The 21,422-nt window shown below is 42.3% G+C and overlaps 1 protein-coding gene across 1 annotated transcript in view; it reads right to left on the reverse strand.

The window, feature by feature from the left end:
* The window catches only part of ndor1 (NADPH dependent diflavin oxidoreductase 1), a 42,128-nt gene extending 21,026 nt beyond the window's left edge, over positions 1-21,102 (reverse strand). Inside the window, exons 1-8 of the mRNA XM_020520523.2 lie at positions 20,940-21,102; positions 20,501-20,635; positions 18,636-18,713; positions 14,807-14,904; positions 9,645-9,743; positions 8,080-8,181; positions 7,076-7,285; positions 2,009-2,130 (exon numbers count right to left, since the gene is read on the reverse strand). Of these exons, the coding sequence (XP_020376112.1) occupies positions 2,009-2,130; positions 7,076-7,285; positions 8,080-8,181; positions 9,645-9,743; positions 14,807-14,904; positions 18,636-18,713; positions 20,501-20,635 (844 nt within the window). The 5' untranslated portion in view covers positions 20,940-21,102. The remainder of the gene's footprint in view (positions 1-2,008; positions 2,131-7,075; positions 7,286-8,079; positions 8,182-9,644; positions 9,744-14,806; positions 14,905-18,635; positions 18,714-20,500; positions 20,636-20,939) is intronic.
* Positions 21,103-21,422: the final 320 nt, after the last annotated feature.

A 21,422-nucleotide genomic window follows, 5' to 3' on the forward strand; every position in this document is an offset into this window, starting at 1 on the left:
GTCAACATCACTATATTGTGGGTGTAATAATGTAACACTGGTTGTGTATGCATAGATAACCCTACTGAGGCAAAGGTTCTGTATCAAAAACAGAAATTGCTGGAGAAACTCAGCAGCATCTGTGGAGGGAAAGCAGAGTTAACGTTTCGAGTCCAGAGATTCTTTTTCAGAAGTGGACTCGAAACATTAACTCTGTTTCTTCCTCTACAAATGCTGCCAGATCTGCAGAGTTTCTGCAGCACTTTGTTTTTGTTTCAGATTTTCATCATCCGCAGTTCTTTGTTTTGCCCAAGGTTCTCTATGTCTGGGGGTCGGAGAATCTGGGAGCAAAAGCACAAGCCAGGAGCATGTCAAAGGCCAGAGCTGGGAGCAAGGACAAATGTCACGAAGTAGCACCAGTTGTTCAGGTGGGCAGCTGCAAACACTGGATGAGACAAAGATAACAGCTCTAGACTTTGGGATTGCAGGGTGGGGAAATGAGAGCTGCTGACAGCACCAAGGACAGACAGTCTCTTACACACACACCCTTCACTGAATGCCTCAGAGCTGGCACAGTACAGGGCAGCTGTGCCTTGCAGTGACACAACACTGCCAATTGGAGTTTCCACATCACATGATCATTTGCAGCACTGAGATATGGCATTCTTATGAAACACGGCCATCTCAAAAACTAAAGGATTATTTCAACGAAACCTAGTATAGATAAAGTTTTCTTTAGGAGAAACTGATTTTTTTTAGCAAAAATGCTTATATGGATGTGATTCGTGGAATTTACAGCATCTGCTGACATTGGGGATATGAAAACAGTTAATTTGCCCCAAGAAGTTTGTGGGTTGTATTATTTAGAATGTTGTGGATTGTCTCACCTGTTGGAGTGCAATTGATCAGAGCTGTTAAAATGCAAGCAGAGTTTCTAGGTTGTTGGATGTGGATTGGTGTAAAGCCAATAAGATGGAAGAGCTTAGTAAAAAAAAAAGTTCCTCTTTTTAGCTTTGTAATTATAGAGCATCAACCGGGCAAGGAAATGCCTCAACAGGTACATAATTTTAATAAGGTTAACACAACGCGGCAGAGGTTTTATTTTCATCTGTTGATAGATTAGATCACAAGAATAATTGGTTAGCAGAGGCAAATTTATTTATCAGAAACAGCTGTTCCTTATTTAAAAAGCTTCACCTTAGTGTCTGTGAATAGATGCCACAATTAACTCGCAAATTCTGTACTACTGAGAATCGGGGATCTCTTTAAACCTGTATTAACCCAGCACCCCAAATTTTAGTATTTCCTGTGTAGCATGAAATCTCATCTAATTGTATCACATTAGTAACTTTGTCTTTTGCAAATGTAAAGAAATTTCTATATGAAAACAGAGGTGAGGTCATAAGTATCATGAAGGTGTTGATTCATCAAAGATTAATCAGGCACCACCCCACTCCGTGATCAATGCAGTGTAACAAAAATAGGAAGATTTTGTTCTTCGAAGGAATGAAAACTAATCTTCAGACAGGCGTGGGCAGGGGGGACAGCAGTTATCTGCCATCATGAATAACAGTTTCATGTCTATTGACCAAGATGGGTGATTGACATAGCTTTGAATGCCAGCCCCGAAGATAAGGTTTATTAACAGGGTCAGGAGGAGAGGAAGGGCAAGAAGAACCACACCATCTCCCAGGTGCAAGATCAGGGGCTCAGCCTGAGGGAAGAACAAAGTCTGTTTGCACCGAGACAACCAAAGACCATCATATAGGGACCACAGGAATGTAGGAATGCATTGCCTCTCCTCCATTCTACAGAACGGCTCTGGGATCAGTAAAGCATTCTCATCTGTTTTGGGTCGTAGATTTCCTTCCTTTGTCTAATTAACTAACGTACCATATCTAAACTGCTGCTTCTCAATATACTTCAGATATTTACTATAAATCATTGACTGCCTACATTAGGTAACTATGATCATAAACCCACTAAAATCAACAATACTAGGCAACAATCAATGGGGAAGATATCAAACCTGAATCATTGGGCTTCAGCAGAAACTTTTTGCATGGGTTGAGTCGAAGGAGTTGACAGAACTGTTCAACACTGTCTGGTGAGTTTCGTGGTTCAATCATGGCCACATCTCCCGCAGAGTACCTGAAGGTGAAAAGGAAAAATTAACTGGGAGAGCAGGATCCGTCCCAAACACCTTTATGGAGATAAGGCTAGATGGTGTCTTACCTTTTGGCTCTTCTTTTAAGACTTTTTTCTGTCTTTTTTAAAAATTCTGGTTTTGTAACCGCGACGACACCAGAGAATGGTGATTTTGTATAATTTTCACTGTACTCATGTATTCCCATACTTGAGTACTCGTGACAATAAAATCTAACTCTAATTCAATTATGTGGATAGATCGGAGAAGTGAGGGTTGTTACCCTTTAAGAGGAGAAAGTTAAGGGGAGATTTGAAAGTGGTTTCAGAGTTTCAAAGGGTTTTGATACTTTCTACTTTTTACTCTGTATTGGCAAATCAGAGGACACAGATTTAAGGAAATTAAATTTTCAGAACTGGTAAAACTTAAAGGTGAAACAAATTTTGAGCAAGTGAAGTAGGAGGGCAAGGGTGAAAAAAGTGAGGGGGAAATCATGAAAGGGAACAAGGCAGGAGAGATTAAATGACTGCAGAGTTGATGGTGAATGGCCAAAAGCAGCTGTGCTGTCACAGGATCAGTGCTGAGGGAGCGTTGCACTGTCAGAAGGTCAGTACTGAGGGAGCGCTGTGCTGTTGGTGGGTCAGTGCTGAGGAAGTGCCACACTGTCGGATGGTCAGCACTGAGGGAGCATTGTTCTGTCGGAGGGTCAGTGCTGAGAGTGTGCTGCACTGTCAGAGGGTCAGTGCTGAGGAAGCATTACACTGTCAGAGGGTCAGCGCTGAGGAAGCGTTACACTGTCAGAGGGTCAGCGCTGAGGGAGTGTTGCACTATTTGAAGGTGTAGGACTGGTAGAGAAATTAACACTTCATGATTAAATTAGTTCTGTTATATTCACGAAAAGTATTTTCATTGATTAATTATTATTCTGCTTAACTGTAACTATTTAGATTTTAGTTCTTTAATTTCACATGACTCAAATGAGAAAGAAATGAACCACAGGATTGTAAACAGAATGAAGGTCCCCTATTCAGCTCATTTCGAATTCACAGAGCCAGACTGCAACGATGTGCAACCTTCAAGGTTAAATAAGGTGAGTTAACATCCTTCCAGTTACTTCCTTTAGGGGAACAGAGGAAAGGGAGATACTGAAGGAAGTAAATCATAACAGCTGTGCCCTGCACCGGCTTTGGTTTAATTGGAAACGAAAACAGAATTTGCTGGAGAAACTCAGCAGATCTGGCAGCATCTGTGGAGTGAAAGCAGTGTTAACATTTTGGGACCAGTGACACTTCTTCAGAACTAGGTCCTAGTTTCTGCTTTTTCTCCACAGACGCTGCCAAATCTTCTAAATTTCTCCAGCAATTTCTGTTTTATTGAGATTTCCAGCATCTGCAGTTCTTTGTTTTGATTTGTAGTGACTTAGAAGAGAAGCAATTAGTTCTGACTAAACTTAACCATTTTATTATAGTTAACTTTGTAACGATGTGTTTAAATTGTAAATGTATAATCTTTAAAAGTCTATTACTCAGGACTTGAGCTGACTGAATATGTAAGGATTTCTTCTTTCTGCACGCACAGTGTTTATATTAGTGATGATCTGTATTAGTTTTACATAGTTTTGAACTTACAAGCAATCTTTCCTAATATATTCTTTGTCTTTAAAAAAACTCATTCTAAGGCATTCACAACCACAGAAGCCAAGTTGCTGGAAAAGCACAGCAGGTCTGCAGCATCTGTGAAGAGAATCAGAGTTGACGTTTCGGGTCTGGTGACCCTTCCTAGTGTTTTGTTTAGTGTTTAACCCACTGCCACATCTCTTCCAGGTATACTCACCCAGAAGAGGTTCTGCTCCTCTCTCTGTCAGGATATCCGTTCCAATCTGTTTTCTTATTGATCGTCATTAATGTCACTGCCATTTCAGGTGTTTGACAAGTATTTGCCAAAACTTGCTTCCACAGCCATATCATATTCCTCAGTGACTGCCCAAGGCTCAGATTCACCCCAGATGGATCCCAACTTCATTCATTTTTCGTGTTTTGAATCCACTCAGGATCACAGGTATTTCCATGATGTACAATGCTCCTCAGATATCTACTCTCACCACATCCTGAGGTCCACACTCAGTGCCATGTGTCATCATATGCACACTCTTGACCTCTCTCCCCATCAACACCGCTTCCTGCTGGCTTAGAGCTGCCCTGCCCCAGTTCCATTTCTACTTCATCCTCCGGTTCATTGAAAAGAAAGGTTTTCTTTTCCTTTCGGGTATTAAAGGACAGAAGTTGCAACAACTTCAAGATACCTGTGCCCCTCTAGATCCTGCCTCTGCTCCCCTTCCCTCAGTCTCCATCCCCTCTCCTAACCCCACTTCGTGTTACATATTTACGATACCTTCTGACCTTCCCCCTCTGATCCCGAATATTCAGCAGAAGTCTTAGCTTTTAAAAGAAATTATTGTTGTTTTATTGCCTTTTAATTTTATGATTTTTTTAACCAAGTGAGTGTCATGGTGGCTCAGTGGTTAGCACTACTGCCTCACAATACCAGGGACATGGGTTCAATTCCACCCTCAGGTGACTGCTTGTGTTGTATTTTCTCCCTGTGTCGGCGTGGGTTTCCTCCGGGTGCTCTAGTTTCCTCTCACAGTCCAAAGATGTGCAGGTTAGGTGGATTAGCCATGGGAAATGTAAGGTTACGGGGAGCGGGGGGGGACAGAATTTGGATGGGATGCTCTTCAGACACTTGGTATAGAGTTAAAGGGCTGAATGGCCTGCTTCCACACTGTAGGGATTCTATGATACCGCCTTGGCGGTAAATACCGACTTTGTACACTTTTCACAGCACTCCTACTCCTATACTTGAGTACACGTGACAATAATTCTAATTTTGCTTCCCCAGTTATGCCAGTCTCTGTGCAGTACATGGAACATTGCTTGTCACCTTCATCAACTCCATTATGGACTCCTCCTTTCTCTTCCTTGACATGCCCATTTCCATTTCTGGGGATAGACTAGCCACCAATATCCACGACAAACCCACCAACACTCACAAATTACCTTGAATAAACATCCTCACACCCGACTTCTTGTAAAGACTCTGTTCCATTTTCCCAGTTCCTCCATCTCTGTTGCATCTGTTCCAATGATGTCAGCTTCTACAAAGGGGCCTCCAAAATGTTCACCTTCTTCCTCAACCGAGAATTCCCCACCACTGTGGCTGACAGGGTCTTCAGCTGTGTCTGATCCATCTTCTGCACTTCAGCCTTCACGCCCTCTCTTCTGTCCCACCTTGTCCTTACCTACCATCCCACCAGCATCCACATCCAAAGGATCATTAGCCACCATTTCCACCACCTCCAGTGGGATGCTGTCGCCAGACACATATTCCCCTCCCCCTCCCTTGTCAGCCTTCCACAAGACCGTTCCCTCTGGGATACCCTGGTCTACTCCTCCGCCCCCTCCTCCACTCCCAACACCTCCCCATACCCTTATGGCACCTTTCCCTGCAATGTCAGAAGGTGTAATACTTGCCTGTTTACTTCCTCCGTCCTCACTATCTAAGGCTCCAGACACCTTCCAGCTGAAGCAGCGCTTTACCTGCACTTCCCTCAATCTACTATACCGTATTCGCTGCTCACAACGTGGTCTCCTCTACATTGGGCATATGAAGTGTAGACTGGATGACCGCTTTGCAGAACATCTAAATTCTATCTGCGAAAAAAAATCCTGAGATTCCAGTTGCCTGCCATTTCAATGCACTGTCACGTTGCCTAGCGAATATCTCTGTCTCTGGCTTGCTGCAGTGCTCCAGCGAAGCTCAGCACAAGCTGGAAGAACAACACCTCAGTTTCCACTTGAGGATCCTGAAGCCTTCAAGACTCAATACTGAGTTCAATAATTTTTGGGCCTCAGTACCTTCACCCATGTTCTTACCCCAATCCCAACAGGTTTTGTCATCACATGGGCTGCTACCACAACCAACCCATTGTCAGCCACTAATGGTCCCCATTACCATCTATTCATTCTCCCAAACTGACCTTTACCCATCTTTTCTCTGTCCAATTGCTGCTCTCTCGCTGTCTGCTCCATTTCCACCTATCGTTTACTCCTTCCTCTGCCCCACCGCAATCTTCAGTGTATTTATCAAAATGTTCCTAGCTACAATCAGTTCTGAATAAGGGTCACTGGTCCTGAAATGTTAACTCTGCTTTCTTTCCACAGTTGCTGCCAGACCTGCTGAGTTTTTCCCAGCAATTTCAGTTTTTGTTTCTGATTTCCAGCATCTGCAGTACTTTGGGTTTTTTTTATGCTATGGGTTGTGGTTTGGAAAATTACTAAAGCTGCATCACCAAGGCATGTGCCAAGTTTGAAACTAAAGCTAATAGCCTGCTGCCCAATTGGAAGACCCAGAAAATGTTTGCAAGACCAGTCACTGAATATTGGCTCTGCGCCCTAAGCCAAACCAGATGGTAAGAACACCAGTATGCTCATAAAGTAACTACCCTGCACTGATAATTGTTATTCATAACTTAAGATCCCTGCAGAGTGTCCCCTGTAGCCTTGTTGGTTAAAATCTCAAACAAAGAAATAAATATTGAGATTTAAGTTTAAATTGTACCTTAGAACCGACAAGGGTCAGCACTGAGGGAGTACTGCACTATTGGAGGCTTGGTACTGAGGGAGTGCTGCACTATTGTAAAGTCAGTGCTGAGGGAGCGCTGCTGTGTCAAGCACACTTGAAATGATAAACGGGAGTTGTAAAGAATGGAACAACTTCCTTGATTAACATTAAGCTAGTAATATTACTATTAATCAGTAGCCCCTGGAGAAAGTACTTATTGCAATGATAGAGATCCAGGTACTGCAGTTTCTGGTCTGTCTTGGGTGTACTCTGCAGTTTTTTTAAATATTCTATTTGCTCATTTGGAATAGAGATTCAAACAGTTCTTACTCAATGCTGGAGCCAGTGATATCAAAGGTAATGAGCCGAACATCCTGGAAGTGGTTTTCATCTGTGACCCTTTCATTCGATATCATCTGAGCAGGAAATGGGTGGAGCTGAGAGGGTAGATATTTATCTTGTGCATTTTTGTCATATGGTTCCACTGAGACACCACTGGTTGCGTCATCCTCAAACTGAAAGCTGTATTTCGATGGCAATCTACCCAAGGAACAAAATGATGCACACTGTATAAACATCGTATAGATAGGAATATAATGCACACAGGGTATGGCACTTCCCATAACAAAAAGGAAACAAATCTCATCTTCACTGCCATCCTAGTCACAAGGTAGATACCCTACACAGCGTAGGATCGATGACAGTGATGCAAAACCATAGTATCGCAATGTGAGTCACGGAGTGACTGTGCTACTATCCACTACAATATCATCACAGTCTCCACCTACGAACAACCTGCTGCACAGTCTCCTGCTGGAGGTAACCTTCCATCAAAGGCAAGCTGAGATCAGAATCCTGGATTTGTTCAAATGGTAATGCATATCTACCCTCTAACAAAATGCTTTCTACTTCATGATCTCTGACCCCTCTAGAATCTTTCCTTCGAGGATCTGCACAGCTTCCTTCTTGCAGAAGATGAAAGGTCAGATGTTTAGGGACCCACACCTTGACCATTATATGCTGTCCTCCTGGTAAAGCCCAGCTTGAACAAGTAACCCACAATAAGGCAAGTGACTGCAACAAGAAATTACATTTTACTTGAACCCATTGTACATGGACTCATGCTGGGAAATTGGACTGTGCGTTATGAAAATAAAAAGAGAGCTATCTAACCCCACATGGATTACAGAGCACAGAGACATACATATTCTAATCTTCCAGTTTTCTCATAATGATCCAACGTTCTGTCAGGAATCTACGCGGTTTTACACCTGCCAAGCCCAAGAACAAAAAGCCTGCATCCGTCCTGCAGCTCCTCACTGCATTATACTCACATGACATCATCACCAAGCACGGTTAATCCTGGTGGCAGAGGGTAGAGATTCAAGGCTTGCTCCCAAAACTGCTTTAACCAGGGATCAATTACAGCATCGGGTCTGAACAGAGGAAAGAAGTTAAATTAAGATCAATACATTGCACTGGAGAAAACTCTATGAACCACTCTGTTAAGAGATATTGTGAAGATTTTTTCAGAAAACAGAACAAACAAAATGGGCAGGTTTCATCTAGAGATAAGGTCCAATCTGTTTATCAAGAACACAAGAACTAAGAGCAACAGACACCAGTAACACGAAGCTCAAATACTTCACGAGGAACAATGAATACTTAAGAGTGAGCTCTAGGCAAGAGTCTAGTTAAAGTTGCAGAATATAAACATAGGAGCAAGAGTTGGCCATTCAGTCCTTTAAACATGCTGTACCATTTGATAAGATCATGCCTGATCTGGTTATGATCTCAACTCAACTTTCCTCTCTGTCCCCATAAACCTGCCTGCCACCATCAATCAAAAATCTAACTCATGGAGTCATAGTCATAGAGTTATACAATACTGGGAAATTCCACAGACAAAATATTTGTTCATTCAGATTTGCTTTTCCCAAAGGTAGGTCCTTGAAACATTACTTGCTGATGCTTCACTCTACCATTTTCTTGGCTGTCTTTCAGTGGTGTCTTGCCTTACACTCTCAGAGGCAGTATGGGGAGCTTGGTTGGCATGGGAATCGGACCTGTGCTGTTGACATTGCTCTGAACCACACGCTAGCCATCTAACCAGCCACTATTTGGTTAACACAGTAGTCTACAGGCTAGTGTTCACGTTATTAGTTTGTGTAACATGACTAACCAGGACAGTGAAGGTCATGTTGGTGCGGAGCCAACATTAAATATGGCCTTATTTTATTTATAAACCACATGACGGTTGTTCTGAGTATGCCTGTGCTGAAACTGTATGATAGAAGCTTTAGAGTGGTAAGACATTAGCAAAGTAATACAGATGCATCTTTGCAATGTTTTAGCCTTGTGTGGAGTTACTGTCATTTTGATATTACTCTTTCAGAATTCCCATTCTGCTAGCATGTCGCAACTTTAGTTTCCTTGTCCCTGTGTGATTGGAGCTCATGTTCCACACTACACAAAGTGTCTCTCCCTGTAGTCAGCATGAATGGTGAGAGCATGATCAAAGGAGAATAGGGATGCATGATAAGGCCTGACTAGCCAGCGTCACAACATAACTACAAGGTAAAAGCAAACCCTGTCAGTGAATAATGGAAAGGGGAAGCCGCATAAAGATGTTAAGAGTTGGTCAATAAACACTGAACAGTTATTTCTAGGCTTCAATGTCTTTAACTTCACAAAGCAAATTAAGTTAATAGGAATTGGCACTTATGGATAAATTAATAAGTTGTAAAACAGATTTAAGGAAGACATGGGCTTAATGTTTATATATTCACCTTTAGTTGGTACATTATTTTTAGTGTGCTTTCAAGCCTATTCCATTAACAGCCCGTGTACTTGAAAGATCTGGATGGAAATGGGGGAGATACTTATCGAGCAATCTTACCCCAGGTCATGCTGATCATCGCCTAATCCCACAGGCAGCAATCCATTAGATCCCAGCTGAATCAAACGCTTACTCAGCTTCTTGGCAACAAAGTTAAACCTTTAATTTAGAACAAAAAAAATCACTCCTTTATAAATGAGAAATAAGTTCTGTAGAAACTCAAGTCATGTTAAAAGTTGATTAAGCTCAAAAAAAGTCCTCAACTTATGGTATTAGTCATACTATTTACAGTGGTAATATTTAAATAATTTTAGAATCACTCAGATCTGCTCAGACTTTGTACTCTTAGGGTTCTTCAAGTCTCAGAATTATTGAGTGATAGGGGAGCAAATCTACGGAAAAATCTCAAATTTCCAAGAACTACGCAGCAGTAATATCAGGAGCGTTTACTGATAAAAATATCAATTGGGATTATGAGAGAGTAAAGTAAAAAGAAATGTGTTCAGGAGAACTCTCTTGACCAGTAGTTTTCAAGCCAAATTGAATGAAAGGATTGCTGTATCTGGTGCTCGGGAATAAGATAAGCCAAATGTCTGAAGGGGAACACTTCTGAAAGAGTGACCATTCTATTAATAGATTTAGATAAGTACGAAGATGATCAGATCCAGCAGCAGGAGTACATAATTCAGCTCCTCATACCTGCTCCGCCATTCGATATGATCACGGGTAATCTCATCGCAGCCTCAACTCCACTTTCCTGCCTTCTCTCCATAACTCTTCAACAAATTACTGATTAAAAACCAGTGCATCACCCTCCTAAATTTACATAATGTTATGGCATCTACCACACTCTGGGGCAATGAATTCCAGAAATTCCTAACCCTTTGTGACAAGTGATTTCTCCTCATCTGTTTCAAATCTACTACACCTTATCCTAAAACTATGATCGTTTGTCCTAGATTACCCACAAGAGGAAACATCCTCTCTGTGACTACTTTGTCAATCTCTTTTAGCACTTTATAAAGCTCAGTTAGGTCGCCCCTTGTGCTTCTAAACTGTAGAAAGTGTGGGCCTAAACTGGTCGATTTCTCTTCATAAGAAAAATCCCTCATCACCGGAATCAATCTAGTGAACGTCCTCTAAACTACCTTGAATGCAACTACATCCATCCTTAGGAAATGGGACCAAAACTGTACATAATACTCCAAGGTTGGTCTCACTAAAGCCTCGTACATTTGCAGCACGAATTCCCCACTTTTATACTGTAAATGTACACAAGCAACAATCTAAAGTAGAACTTGTAAAATAGAAGAGGATTAGGTGATCGAGTCAGGATAACCTGTAATGGAACAACAGATAATCTTTAAGAAAGTGATTTTTCAGGCACATGCTAGATAAATTCCAACAGGCCAGAACATCAGGGAAACCAAAGCTACGGTTTCCTTGGATAACAGGGGACAGCGGGAATATGATTGAACAAAAAAGGCATCTGATGTTTGAAATCTTCAAGTGAAAATTAAATTGATAGGGGAAACAAAGAGAGGAGTAAGATTGGCAGAGAGAGAACAGAAAAACAGAATGGCAGTTAATATAAAAGGAAATGTAAAAACGCTCTGCCAGCACATAAATTGTAAGTGGCTGGCAAGAGGTGGCCTATTAGAGACAAAGACATAGCTACAGGCTCAGGGCAAAGCTAAACTACTTAATGAGTCAGAGATAGTAGGAACCGCAGATGCTGGAGAATCCGAGACAACAAGGTGCAGAGCTGGATGAACACAGCAGGCCAAGCAGCATCATAGGAGCAGAAAGGCTTAGTACATTGTATCTGTATTTACTAAGGAAGACGGTGTTGACAAATATTGGTAGCAATAAAGATGGTAGAGGTAACCATTAGGTGAAAATTGAGAGGCAGAATGCATGAGAAAAACTGGTTGTGCTGAGATTGGGTAAGTCACCTGGTCTAGGTGGCTTACATCCCAGATTCTTAGAGAAATGGGGATAGATATAGTGGAAGGGGTTTCTGTAATGTCCCAATGTTCACTAGTTACAGGGGATTGTGGTGAAGTGGCAAACTTGACAACCTCATTCAGGAAAGGGTGTAAGAACCACAGTGAATGTAATGAAGTCAGCCAGGTGGACTTCACAGAATAGCAGTTCCATGATTGGGGCTATTAACCTGGTCCGATCAGGGAGCCCTGGCTGACAGATAAGAACAGGAGGGTCAGACATCCTGTTCTCTCTGAGAGCTGGCTCTGAGGAAGCTGGATCAGTGTCAAGGACTCTCCTCATGTAAATAAAGGGTGACTTGGTGATGGGACATCAGCCTCTGTGGAGTTATTTCAAGAACATTTCTAGTAACTGCAGGACAGTCAATTTAACATCTGTGATAGATATGGTTTTAGAAACAAAGGTAGGGGGATAAAGTTAACAGGCACCTGTAGAGATCTGAGTTAATTAAAGAGGGCCAGCATGGATTTGTGAAAGGCAAATTGTGTTTGATTGTTTTTGTGAAGGAAGTACCGTCGATGTTGTCTAGGTGGATTTTAAAAAAGCAATTGACAAAGTACCACAAAAGGCTGGTTAAAAACATTGGGCTTCATGGAATAAGAGGATTGGTGTCAACTTGAATAATAAATTGGTTTAAGGAAAGAAAAGTGATTTGTGGTAAATGGTTATTTTTCTGTGCTAGGACTACTTTGTTTTTAATAGATATCAATGATTCATATACTGCAATACAGTAACATTACAAAATGCGTTGGTAAGACTCAGATTGGAGTTTTGGTTATCAAATACTAATCAACTAGATTAACACGTGCTGTAGAAATAACTGACAAATCACATATAGACTTTAATTCAGAGAAGTGAGAGATGATAATCTTTGGCAGAACAGATGGCGGAGCCAATGTAGACTTAATGGCCTATTTCTAAAGAATGTGCACAGACAGCAAGAACTAGGACCTAATCTTTGAAGACAATGCAATGAGTTCAGAGGGTAGTTAGCAAAGCATATAGGACATTGAACTTCATAAAAAAAAAAGAGATACCAAGAAAAATGTAGATAAGCTGTACTAAACTGCTATAAAGCTCTGGTTAAACCACAAACACAGTAATATGTTCAGTTCCAGTCATAGCACTTCAGGAAGGTGAAGGTTCACAAAGTGAACATCCTGTGCAAACAATCAATCTCTCAGTGTTTCCCATTGTTAGCATCCGAATCATAGCCCCATTCCATATGACGATATTGAAACCTTGAATAGACTTCAAATGAAGCAAAAAAAGCGGCAATCGGGAGGTGGGATAGAAGGTGTGACTAGCCGTAGGGAGTGGTTGGGATTGACAAGAGGAAGGGAGAAGTAGTAGCAAGATTGGGAGAACAAGATGAGACAGGGAGAAAAAGGGGAGAGATAAGAATCCTACAGTTGGCAAGAGAGTTAGAGAAGCCATCATCTGATGGAGTGAAACATAGAGGTTGTGATTGGCAGGAGGAGAGAGAAAGACAAACCTCATTTGACAAGGAAAGAGATAAGCCACACTGACAGTCTGGTGGGAAGGAAAGAAATCTAATTGGCAGGAGGAAGACAGAAGGTTTCTTTGATAGACTGGGACTGAGCATTCCAACTCCTCTTAGCTCAAGGGTGGTGCTTTAAAAGACAATTGCTTTCCAGAGCTGGTGCCTCCTGCTTTCCTTTCACGCCAAGTTTCTGGAATCCTGGAAGACCAAATTGATATTATGGGATTCTTATTTAAATATGTTAATGAAATGTCCAACATCACCAAGATGGAAGTATCACAGATCCCACTACCCATTGTCATCAAAATGACAGCACGGGCATGATATTGGATTAAGGTTAAATGATTACAGTTCTACCCAATCTCCTTCTCTCCTGACACACACACATAAACATACTCTCTTTCTGTCTGCCATGCAGCATGGTGGCTCAGTGGTTAGCACTGCTGCCTCACAGCGCCAAGGACCTAGGTTCTATTCTATCTTCGGGTGACTGTGTGTGTGGAGTTTGCACGTTCTCTCAGTGTCTGCGTGGGTTTCCCCCAGTCCAAAGATGTGCAGGTTAGGTGGAGTGACCATGCTAAATTGCGCATGGTGTCGAAGGATGTGGATTAGCAATGGAAAATGCAGGGTTACAGGAATAGGTTGGGGGGTGTAGATCTGGGTGAGATGTTTTTCAGAGAGTCAGTGTGGACTTGATGGGCTGAATGGCCTGCTTCCACATGTACGGATTCTATGATTTTATGAAATAATCTCAGATTCTCCATTACCAAATGACACTGGATCTTATTTTGTAATCCCTCACACTGACATGACTGAGGGATATCCTAGACTCAGTCTGTACCCATTACATGGAAAGGATTATATTCATGTCCCAGACTGTACAATTAGATTATGTGATGCACATGGGTTGTATTCTCCTAGCAGGCTATCCAAGGAATTAATATCCAATGGACAGGAGTTATGTTCTACATTGCCAGAGATGTCATCCTTTGAATTAGATGCTATGTTATGAACCTTTCTCTGTCTGTGCAGATGGGACTTGAAAAACTGGAATGATGTGCAGTATGAGACAAAATAGATCAACAAAGTTCATCCCAACCTATTCTGATTATCTTTAAATGTAAACTGATACTTGGCAAATAGGATGTTCCCTTTGTGAACTCTCTCACTTCCCCTCTTCCTATGAAAGTGCTAATGGACTGCTGCATATAACAGTGGCCAGTATCCTGCAACAACTTCAACAGTGGGCACTGACAGGCTATTTGACTGCAGGAGGTATGCCATCCTTCTATAATATCCACATGTGCATTCCCTCTAGTGGGCACTGCTTGGTAAACAAGTGTTGGAACCACAACAAATTTTCCTCTTCTACAATGGACCATTGGCTGTCAAACTATTTCAGCACAGGCTGCGGATCAAGCCAGAATGGTTTTACAGTCAGAGATCTCATAGAGTCACGTCCTATGTATTTCAGTTAATCGTTATATGAACCCACATAGCTATCACAAGTAACACAATCCTTGCCCTGGGTTTGGGGAGAAAGAGCTCGGCATTGATTAACAGTCTGCATCCTGAAGTTGACGCATTTTCTCTCTGTCTCTACAGGCAGATGGCCATTGGCCTAACACTTGGCAGAGACATTAAGCTTCACAATCGTGTAAAAGTGAACAGTGGTCAAAACCCCTCCCCACAAAATTACCACTCAACTTACTTTGGATAGGAAGAATCTCCAAGACCCAGGACAGCACAATCCATCAAGGAGAGGGAATTTGCAGGAAGGTTCCTTCGAAAGATAAATCGCCAGAATTTCTACAGGGTAAAGAGAGAGAGTTACAGGATCAAACTAAATCACTCAGCAGGGGAGGACATAGGAAAGTTGTAAGGTGAGGGGCTGGTAAACAAATTTGGGAGAGTAGGGACAGTGAGGAGGATGGTGATACAAGTCTAACGACATGAGCACGAAATGATAATGAAAACATGTCAATTCAGTTTCAACTGTCCAGAATCAGTGGCCCCAATATTTCATACTATCATAGGATCCCTAAAATGTGGAAGCAGGCCATTTGGCCCAAGGGAGTCCAAACCAACCTTCTGAACAGCATCCTACCCAGACCTATCCCCTTACACTATCCCTGTAACCCTGCATTTCCCACGGCCGATCAACCTAATATATACATCCCTGGATGCTACGGGCAATTTAGCATGGCCAATCCACCTAACCTACACATCTTTGGACTGTGGGAGGAGACCACAGCACCCGGAGGAAACCCACGCAGACACAGGGAGAATGTGCAAACTCCCACAGACAGTCGCCCAAGGGTGGAATCGAACCCAAGACCCTGTGAGGCAGCAGTGCTAACCACTGAGCCACTGTGCTGCCCAGACTGGCAGGGAGTACAGGAGGCCAGAAAATGGCTGAAAAATTCAGCAAGAGCAAGGGATGTGGAGATCCTGATTAATTTAAACACCAAACTTCACCTAGCAATTGATCAAACTGAGACTGGCTGCCTACAGTGAGGGACAATACCCAGTAATAGAGACATGGGCAGGTACAGATTGGGTAGTGGGTTGAGAGACAGACAGAGACCATGATCAGCAGGAGAAGCATTGCGAGCTTGGCTGTTAAAAAAACACACTGGCTCAACCTCAATTGGAGTATTGCCTCCATTTCTGGGCACTAGTAGCAAAGTAACATATATGCCACGTAAGTGCCATGCATTAACCATCTCCAACAAGATAATATCTAATCATCCCCACCATCAATATCTTGGGGATTACTATTCACTAGAAACTGAACTGGTTCAGTCATATAAATATTGTGGATACAAGAACAGGTCAGAGGCAGAATTCTGAGGTAAGTAAAAAAATGAAAGAACTACGGATGCTGTAAATCAGAAACAGAAACAAAAACAGAAACAGAAATTGCTGGAAAAGCTCAGCAGGTCTGGCAGTATCTGTGAAGAGAAAAAATCAGAGTTAACATTTCGGGTCCGGTGACCCTTCCTCAGAACTTTGTTTTTGTTTTGAGGTAAGTAACTCACCTCATTTCTCCTAGTTGCCTGTTCACCATCTACAAAGCACAAGCCAGGAGAGTAATGGAATACTCTCCACTTGTCTGGATGGATCCAGCTCCAACAACACTCGAAGCTTGACACTATCCAGAACAAAGCAGCCCACTTGATCAACTCCATATACACCTTTAACATTCACTCTCTTCAAAGCACAATGACAGCAGTGCATATCATCAACCAGGTGTACTGCAGTAACTTACCAAAAGTCCCTTTTCTTTTATTAATTGAGAGGATGAGGGCATTTCTGGCTAGGCCAGCATTTATTGCCCGCAGGGCAGTTAAGGGTCAACCACATCGCTGTGGGTCTTGAATCATATGTAGGCCAGACCAGGTGAGGATGGCAGTTTCCTTGCCTAAAGGGCATTAGTGAACCAAATGAGTTTTTCTGACAATCAACAATGGATTTGTGGGCATCATTAGACTCATAGTTCCAATATGTATTGAATTCACATTCCAGAATCTGCCATAGCCAGATTCAAACATGGATCCCCAGAATATTACCTGGGTCTCTGTGTTAACAGTCTGAAGATATTACCACAAGGCCATCGCCTTCCCCAAAGCTTTGACAGTTCTGTCTAAACATGTGAACTATACCACCTAGAAGTACAAGGCAACAGATGCATGGAACACCACCACCTGTAAGTTTCCCTCCAAGTCACACACCATCCTTCCTTGGAACGGCATTGTCATTATTTCACGGTTGCTGGGTCAATCCTGGAACTCCCTCCAAGTCACTGCTGTGGGCATCACTAAACCCCAAAGACTGCAGCAGTTCAGAAAGGCAACTCATCATCACCTCTTCCAGGGCAATTTGGGGATAATAATAAATATTGACCTCGTCAATGATGTCCACATCCCACAAACGAATCTTTTAAAAACTTCAGTCAGTCTGAAGACATTACAGGGAGTGCAGGAAGCATTCACAAGAACTGTCCCAGCAACGAGGAATTCCAGTTACATGGATAGATTGAAGAAAGTAATATCCTCGGAGTAGAAAGTCGAAGAATTTAGATATAGGTATTCAAAATATCGATGAGTCTGGACAAAGTAGATAGGGAAGAGTTGTTCCCAATCATGGAAGGCTCAAGAACCAGAGGGCAATAGATTTACAGCAACTGGCAAAGGAAGCAATGGATACACAAAGGAAGACTTTTCATATCGTGAGTGGTTGGATGCTTAGAATGTGTGCCTTGAAGTGTTGTGGAGGCAGTACAACTGTGACATTGGAATTGGATCACTACCTGAAAAGAAACATTGTGCAAGAAAATGAGAGGCGGTGGCACTCGGTAAATTGCTCCTGCAGAGATAAACACAAAGGGCTCAATGGTATTGTGTGCTGTAACCATTTTATGATTCCCTGGATGGTGAGGGAGAAGGTTGCAATGGGGAGGTGGGAGTGTACGCAAGGTCATGTTCTCCAGTAGGAAGAGGTGACACGGACTCAAATCCCACTATCAATAAAAAAGAATCTGGAATTAAAAGGAAGGTCACTTAATGATGACCACTATCGATTGTTGTAAAAACCCACCAGGTTCACAAATATGCTTTAGGAAAGGAAATCTGCCATCTTTACTTGATCTGGCCTGCATGTGACACCAATGTGGTTGACTCTCAACTAAGTAGAGAGCAACATCCACATCCCATGAATGTATATAAAAAAACGAGGGATGGAAGGTTTGTTTGAGGAACTGTGAAGAATTCCTGCTCTGCTTGACCCACAGGCAGAGTTATAAATGTACTTGCCTTCGGGAGCTAGGTGATCTTGTTTCCCATTCACTGAGTTTCTGTAGTCAACTGGCAAGGAATACCAAGCCCAGTATTTCCATTTCCATTTCCCAGTTCCCAGTTCCACTGGGTTACAATTCTTTCACAGTAACATGACTCAAGATATCCTAATCTCAGACTGTAGACAGTATATGTATTATATTCAGGAGTTGTATTCAGCTCCCAGACGGTACCAGGAGTCTTATCCTGATCCCTGACTGTATGGGCAGAGGGAAATCACATTCTTTATAATACTGCACATACTCTTTCGTGGGATTTGGGCATTGCTGGAAAAGCCAGCATTTGTTGCCTGTCCCTAATTTTCCTTGAACTGAGTGGCTTCCCAAGGGTATTTTAGAGGGCAGTTAAGAGTTAACCACATCATTGTGCCTCTGGGGTAACATAATAGGCCAAATCAGACCAGAAGTACGGCAGATTTTCTTTCCTAAAGGAGGTTAGCGAACCAGATGAGTTTGCACAATTGATGATTGTTTCATGATCACGATGGGACTAGCTTTAAATTCCAACAGCTGCTGTGGTGGGATTTGAACCCATTTCCCTTATTGCTGGCTAATGCACCTATTCATTCAAATAAACTACAACTACGTAAATGCAACCTTTGTAGTGTTGGACTCAAATTAGGTGCTAAATGTTCAGATATTTTATCCCACCAGCTGGTAAAGGCTTCAGCTGTTGTTTCTGTACCTTCATGTTGTCTGGAGGTTCGCCCTGGCCTGTGGTGGAGCACACAAACACAACCAAGGGCTCCTGGATCAGGTCAGCCTATGCAGAAAGCAAAAAAGAGCAATTAGAACATCACAAGAGCAATTAGAAGAGCAATTAGAGCAAAGCTCAATAGCACAGACAATGTGACGCAAAAACAATGTAGTACTGAAGGGACAGTAAGAACTGCCAATGCTGGAGTCAGAGATAACACAGTGTGGAAGTGGAAGAGCACAGCAGGCCAGGCAGCATCAGAGGAGCAGGAAAGTTGACGTTTTGGGTCGGGACCCTTCTTCAGAAATGGGGGAAGGGGAAGTCTTCAGAAATGGGGGAGGGGGTTGTTTCACACCCTGTGTTTCAGCCAATTTTGTATCCCTATGCTAATATGCCTTTTCTTCTGTGAGCTAACTCTGCCCACAAATCTGTTCCACACCATATTATAAAATGTGTTCTGGAAGTCCAGGTACACTGTATCAACATCATTACCCTTGACAGCCCTCTATTACCTAAAGAAAACAACACAATCAAGTCAGTCTAACACAATTTGTCCTCAACAATTCTGTGCTGACTTCCCTTAATTAACCTGCATTTGCCCAATTCATTATTAATTTTGTCCAAAATTATCATCTTTAAAAGGTTCCCTACTACTGTAGCTAAAATGACTGGCCTGGCAATTGCTGTACTTGTCTTTACACTTTCTTTGGAAAAGGGATGTCACATTTACATCTCTCCAGTATTCTCTGCACTTAATTTCCCTCTTTAATACTTCATCAGCATTTACCTGTGTCATAATAAAAAGAGCATTATCTGCACATGTACAGATGCAAAATCTTTGTCATGCCAGAGTATCAGCTGGCTGCATTAAAACTAAAATGTTGGTCTGATGTATAAATAAAGAACAATGAAGTTCAAGTTAACCAATTTTGGGGCTAATCAATTGCCATCTCCTGAATCAAGCCTAGCTGTCCTACTGTTTCGCTGTTGAACCTGCTTCTGACAATTCGGAAAATGAAGACGACATATAATTGCTGCTCAGTTGAAGCTTCTCCAAAAATCAGGGGTGTGAAGTCTATTATGTATTATCATTATAGCTAAAGCCACTATAAAAGTTTCAAGGCACAACTCCAAATTCCCTTTGTCAGCAGCTGCAATGCATGCCAAGTGTGTACTCGTGCGACTATTCCTGAGTCCTTTCCAGTTGGCAATGGGTTTTCCTGTGGCCACCTACCTACCAAACTAGTTGAAACCCTCCCACACAGCACTCTTCCTATACCCACTTGCATGCATCCATTGATAGAATCCAGCAACTACCTTTGAGGTCTATTATTTCACTCGCATTTGTGGAAGCTTGCTGTGCATAGATCAACTGCTGTGTTTCCTCCATTATAAAACTAACTACACGTCAGAAGGACACAATTGGCTGTAAAGTATCTAGGGATGTCGTGAGCTCATTAAATGAACCAACATAGGGGCCCTCTTGTGGTACAGTGGTAGTGTCCCTACCCCTGGACCAAGAGGCCTGGGTTCAAGTTCCACCTGCTTTAGAGGTATGTAATAACATCTCTGAACAGGTGGAGTAGAAAAATAGGTTAAATAAAAGAAAAACTGCACCAATGATGCAATATTTCTTCTTTCTTTATTTCAATCTTCAGGATATCCCAAAAAACGTGACAATCAACTTTGAAAGCATCTTCTTGCAATATAAGCAACATTTCTCCTTGCAAGCATGTCTCTGATATGCTGTGGCACCATCTGCTGGCAGTGCCGCAGCACAGGAGCATTTTGGAAGAGACAGTGTACGGGGAGGATGTTGGCCCGATCTGTCTCCATTCACTGCCAATACTCACAATCATATAACTATCCAATGGCATCACTCTGCACTTGAAGTGCCGTCGTACTCCTTCCCTCCCAATCCGCTCAGCCACATCCTGCACTGTGCCAGTCTGACTGCCAAACAGCACCAGCAGCTTCCGATCAACCATCTACAGTGAAATATGTAAAGTATGGCAGGTGAGGCTGGGAAAGGAGAAAATGGAATACGCACATTCCCGAGGTGCCGTCAGATATAATTGTTTTAGTTCAGTAAATAGTAGCATGACCTCTTATTTAGCATTCCTAAGGTGTTCCTAAAAAAAAAGCGTTGGGAACCAAAAAATTCTGTGTAAGAAAACACATAACAAAGATGGGTTACATTCCTGCTGCACCATATCAAAATCACAACAATATGCAGCATTCTGTCAATGATTTAGTCACAGATATACAGTAGAATACAAGTTAATGAGTTACCTTCTGTAGATCTGCACCATCAACTTCAGAATCTAGCCTAAAAGAGGTCCCATCTCAGGAAACACTAAAAAAAAGTTAAAGGATAGTTAGTATCGAAGAATCAGTAATATGGAAGATACACACAATCAGACCAGGAAATGCAAAGAGCCACTCTGGGAGAAACAAGACGTGAGTGAGCAGGTTTAGACATAGAAGAAGAATTTGGCATCAAGCTTACACAGGGTAGAGGGTGGGAGTCTATTGAAGCGAATGTACATAAGAAACCGAGTGACAAAAGCATGATTGAGGGTTTCACTGAGAGATAGGCTGAGGCAGGTTTGGAGACACTAATATGAAGAACATGAAAGTCAGCATCCTCTGTGACAAGAGAATGAGAAACAGGAATAGGCCCATTTGGCCCCTCAAGTCTGCGCCGCCATTCATTTTGTGAAGATTGTGACTGATCTGCCCTAGACCTCTCTCGTGCCAGGTTCTCATAGAACT

Source organism: Rhincodon typus, chromosome 28 (assembly GCF_021869965.1).
Source record: "Rhincodon typus isolate 14 chromosome 28, sRhiTyp1.1, whole genome shotgun sequence".
NCBI lineage: Eukaryota > Metazoa > Chordata > Chondrichthyes > Orectolobiformes > Rhincodontidae > Rhincodon > Rhincodon typus.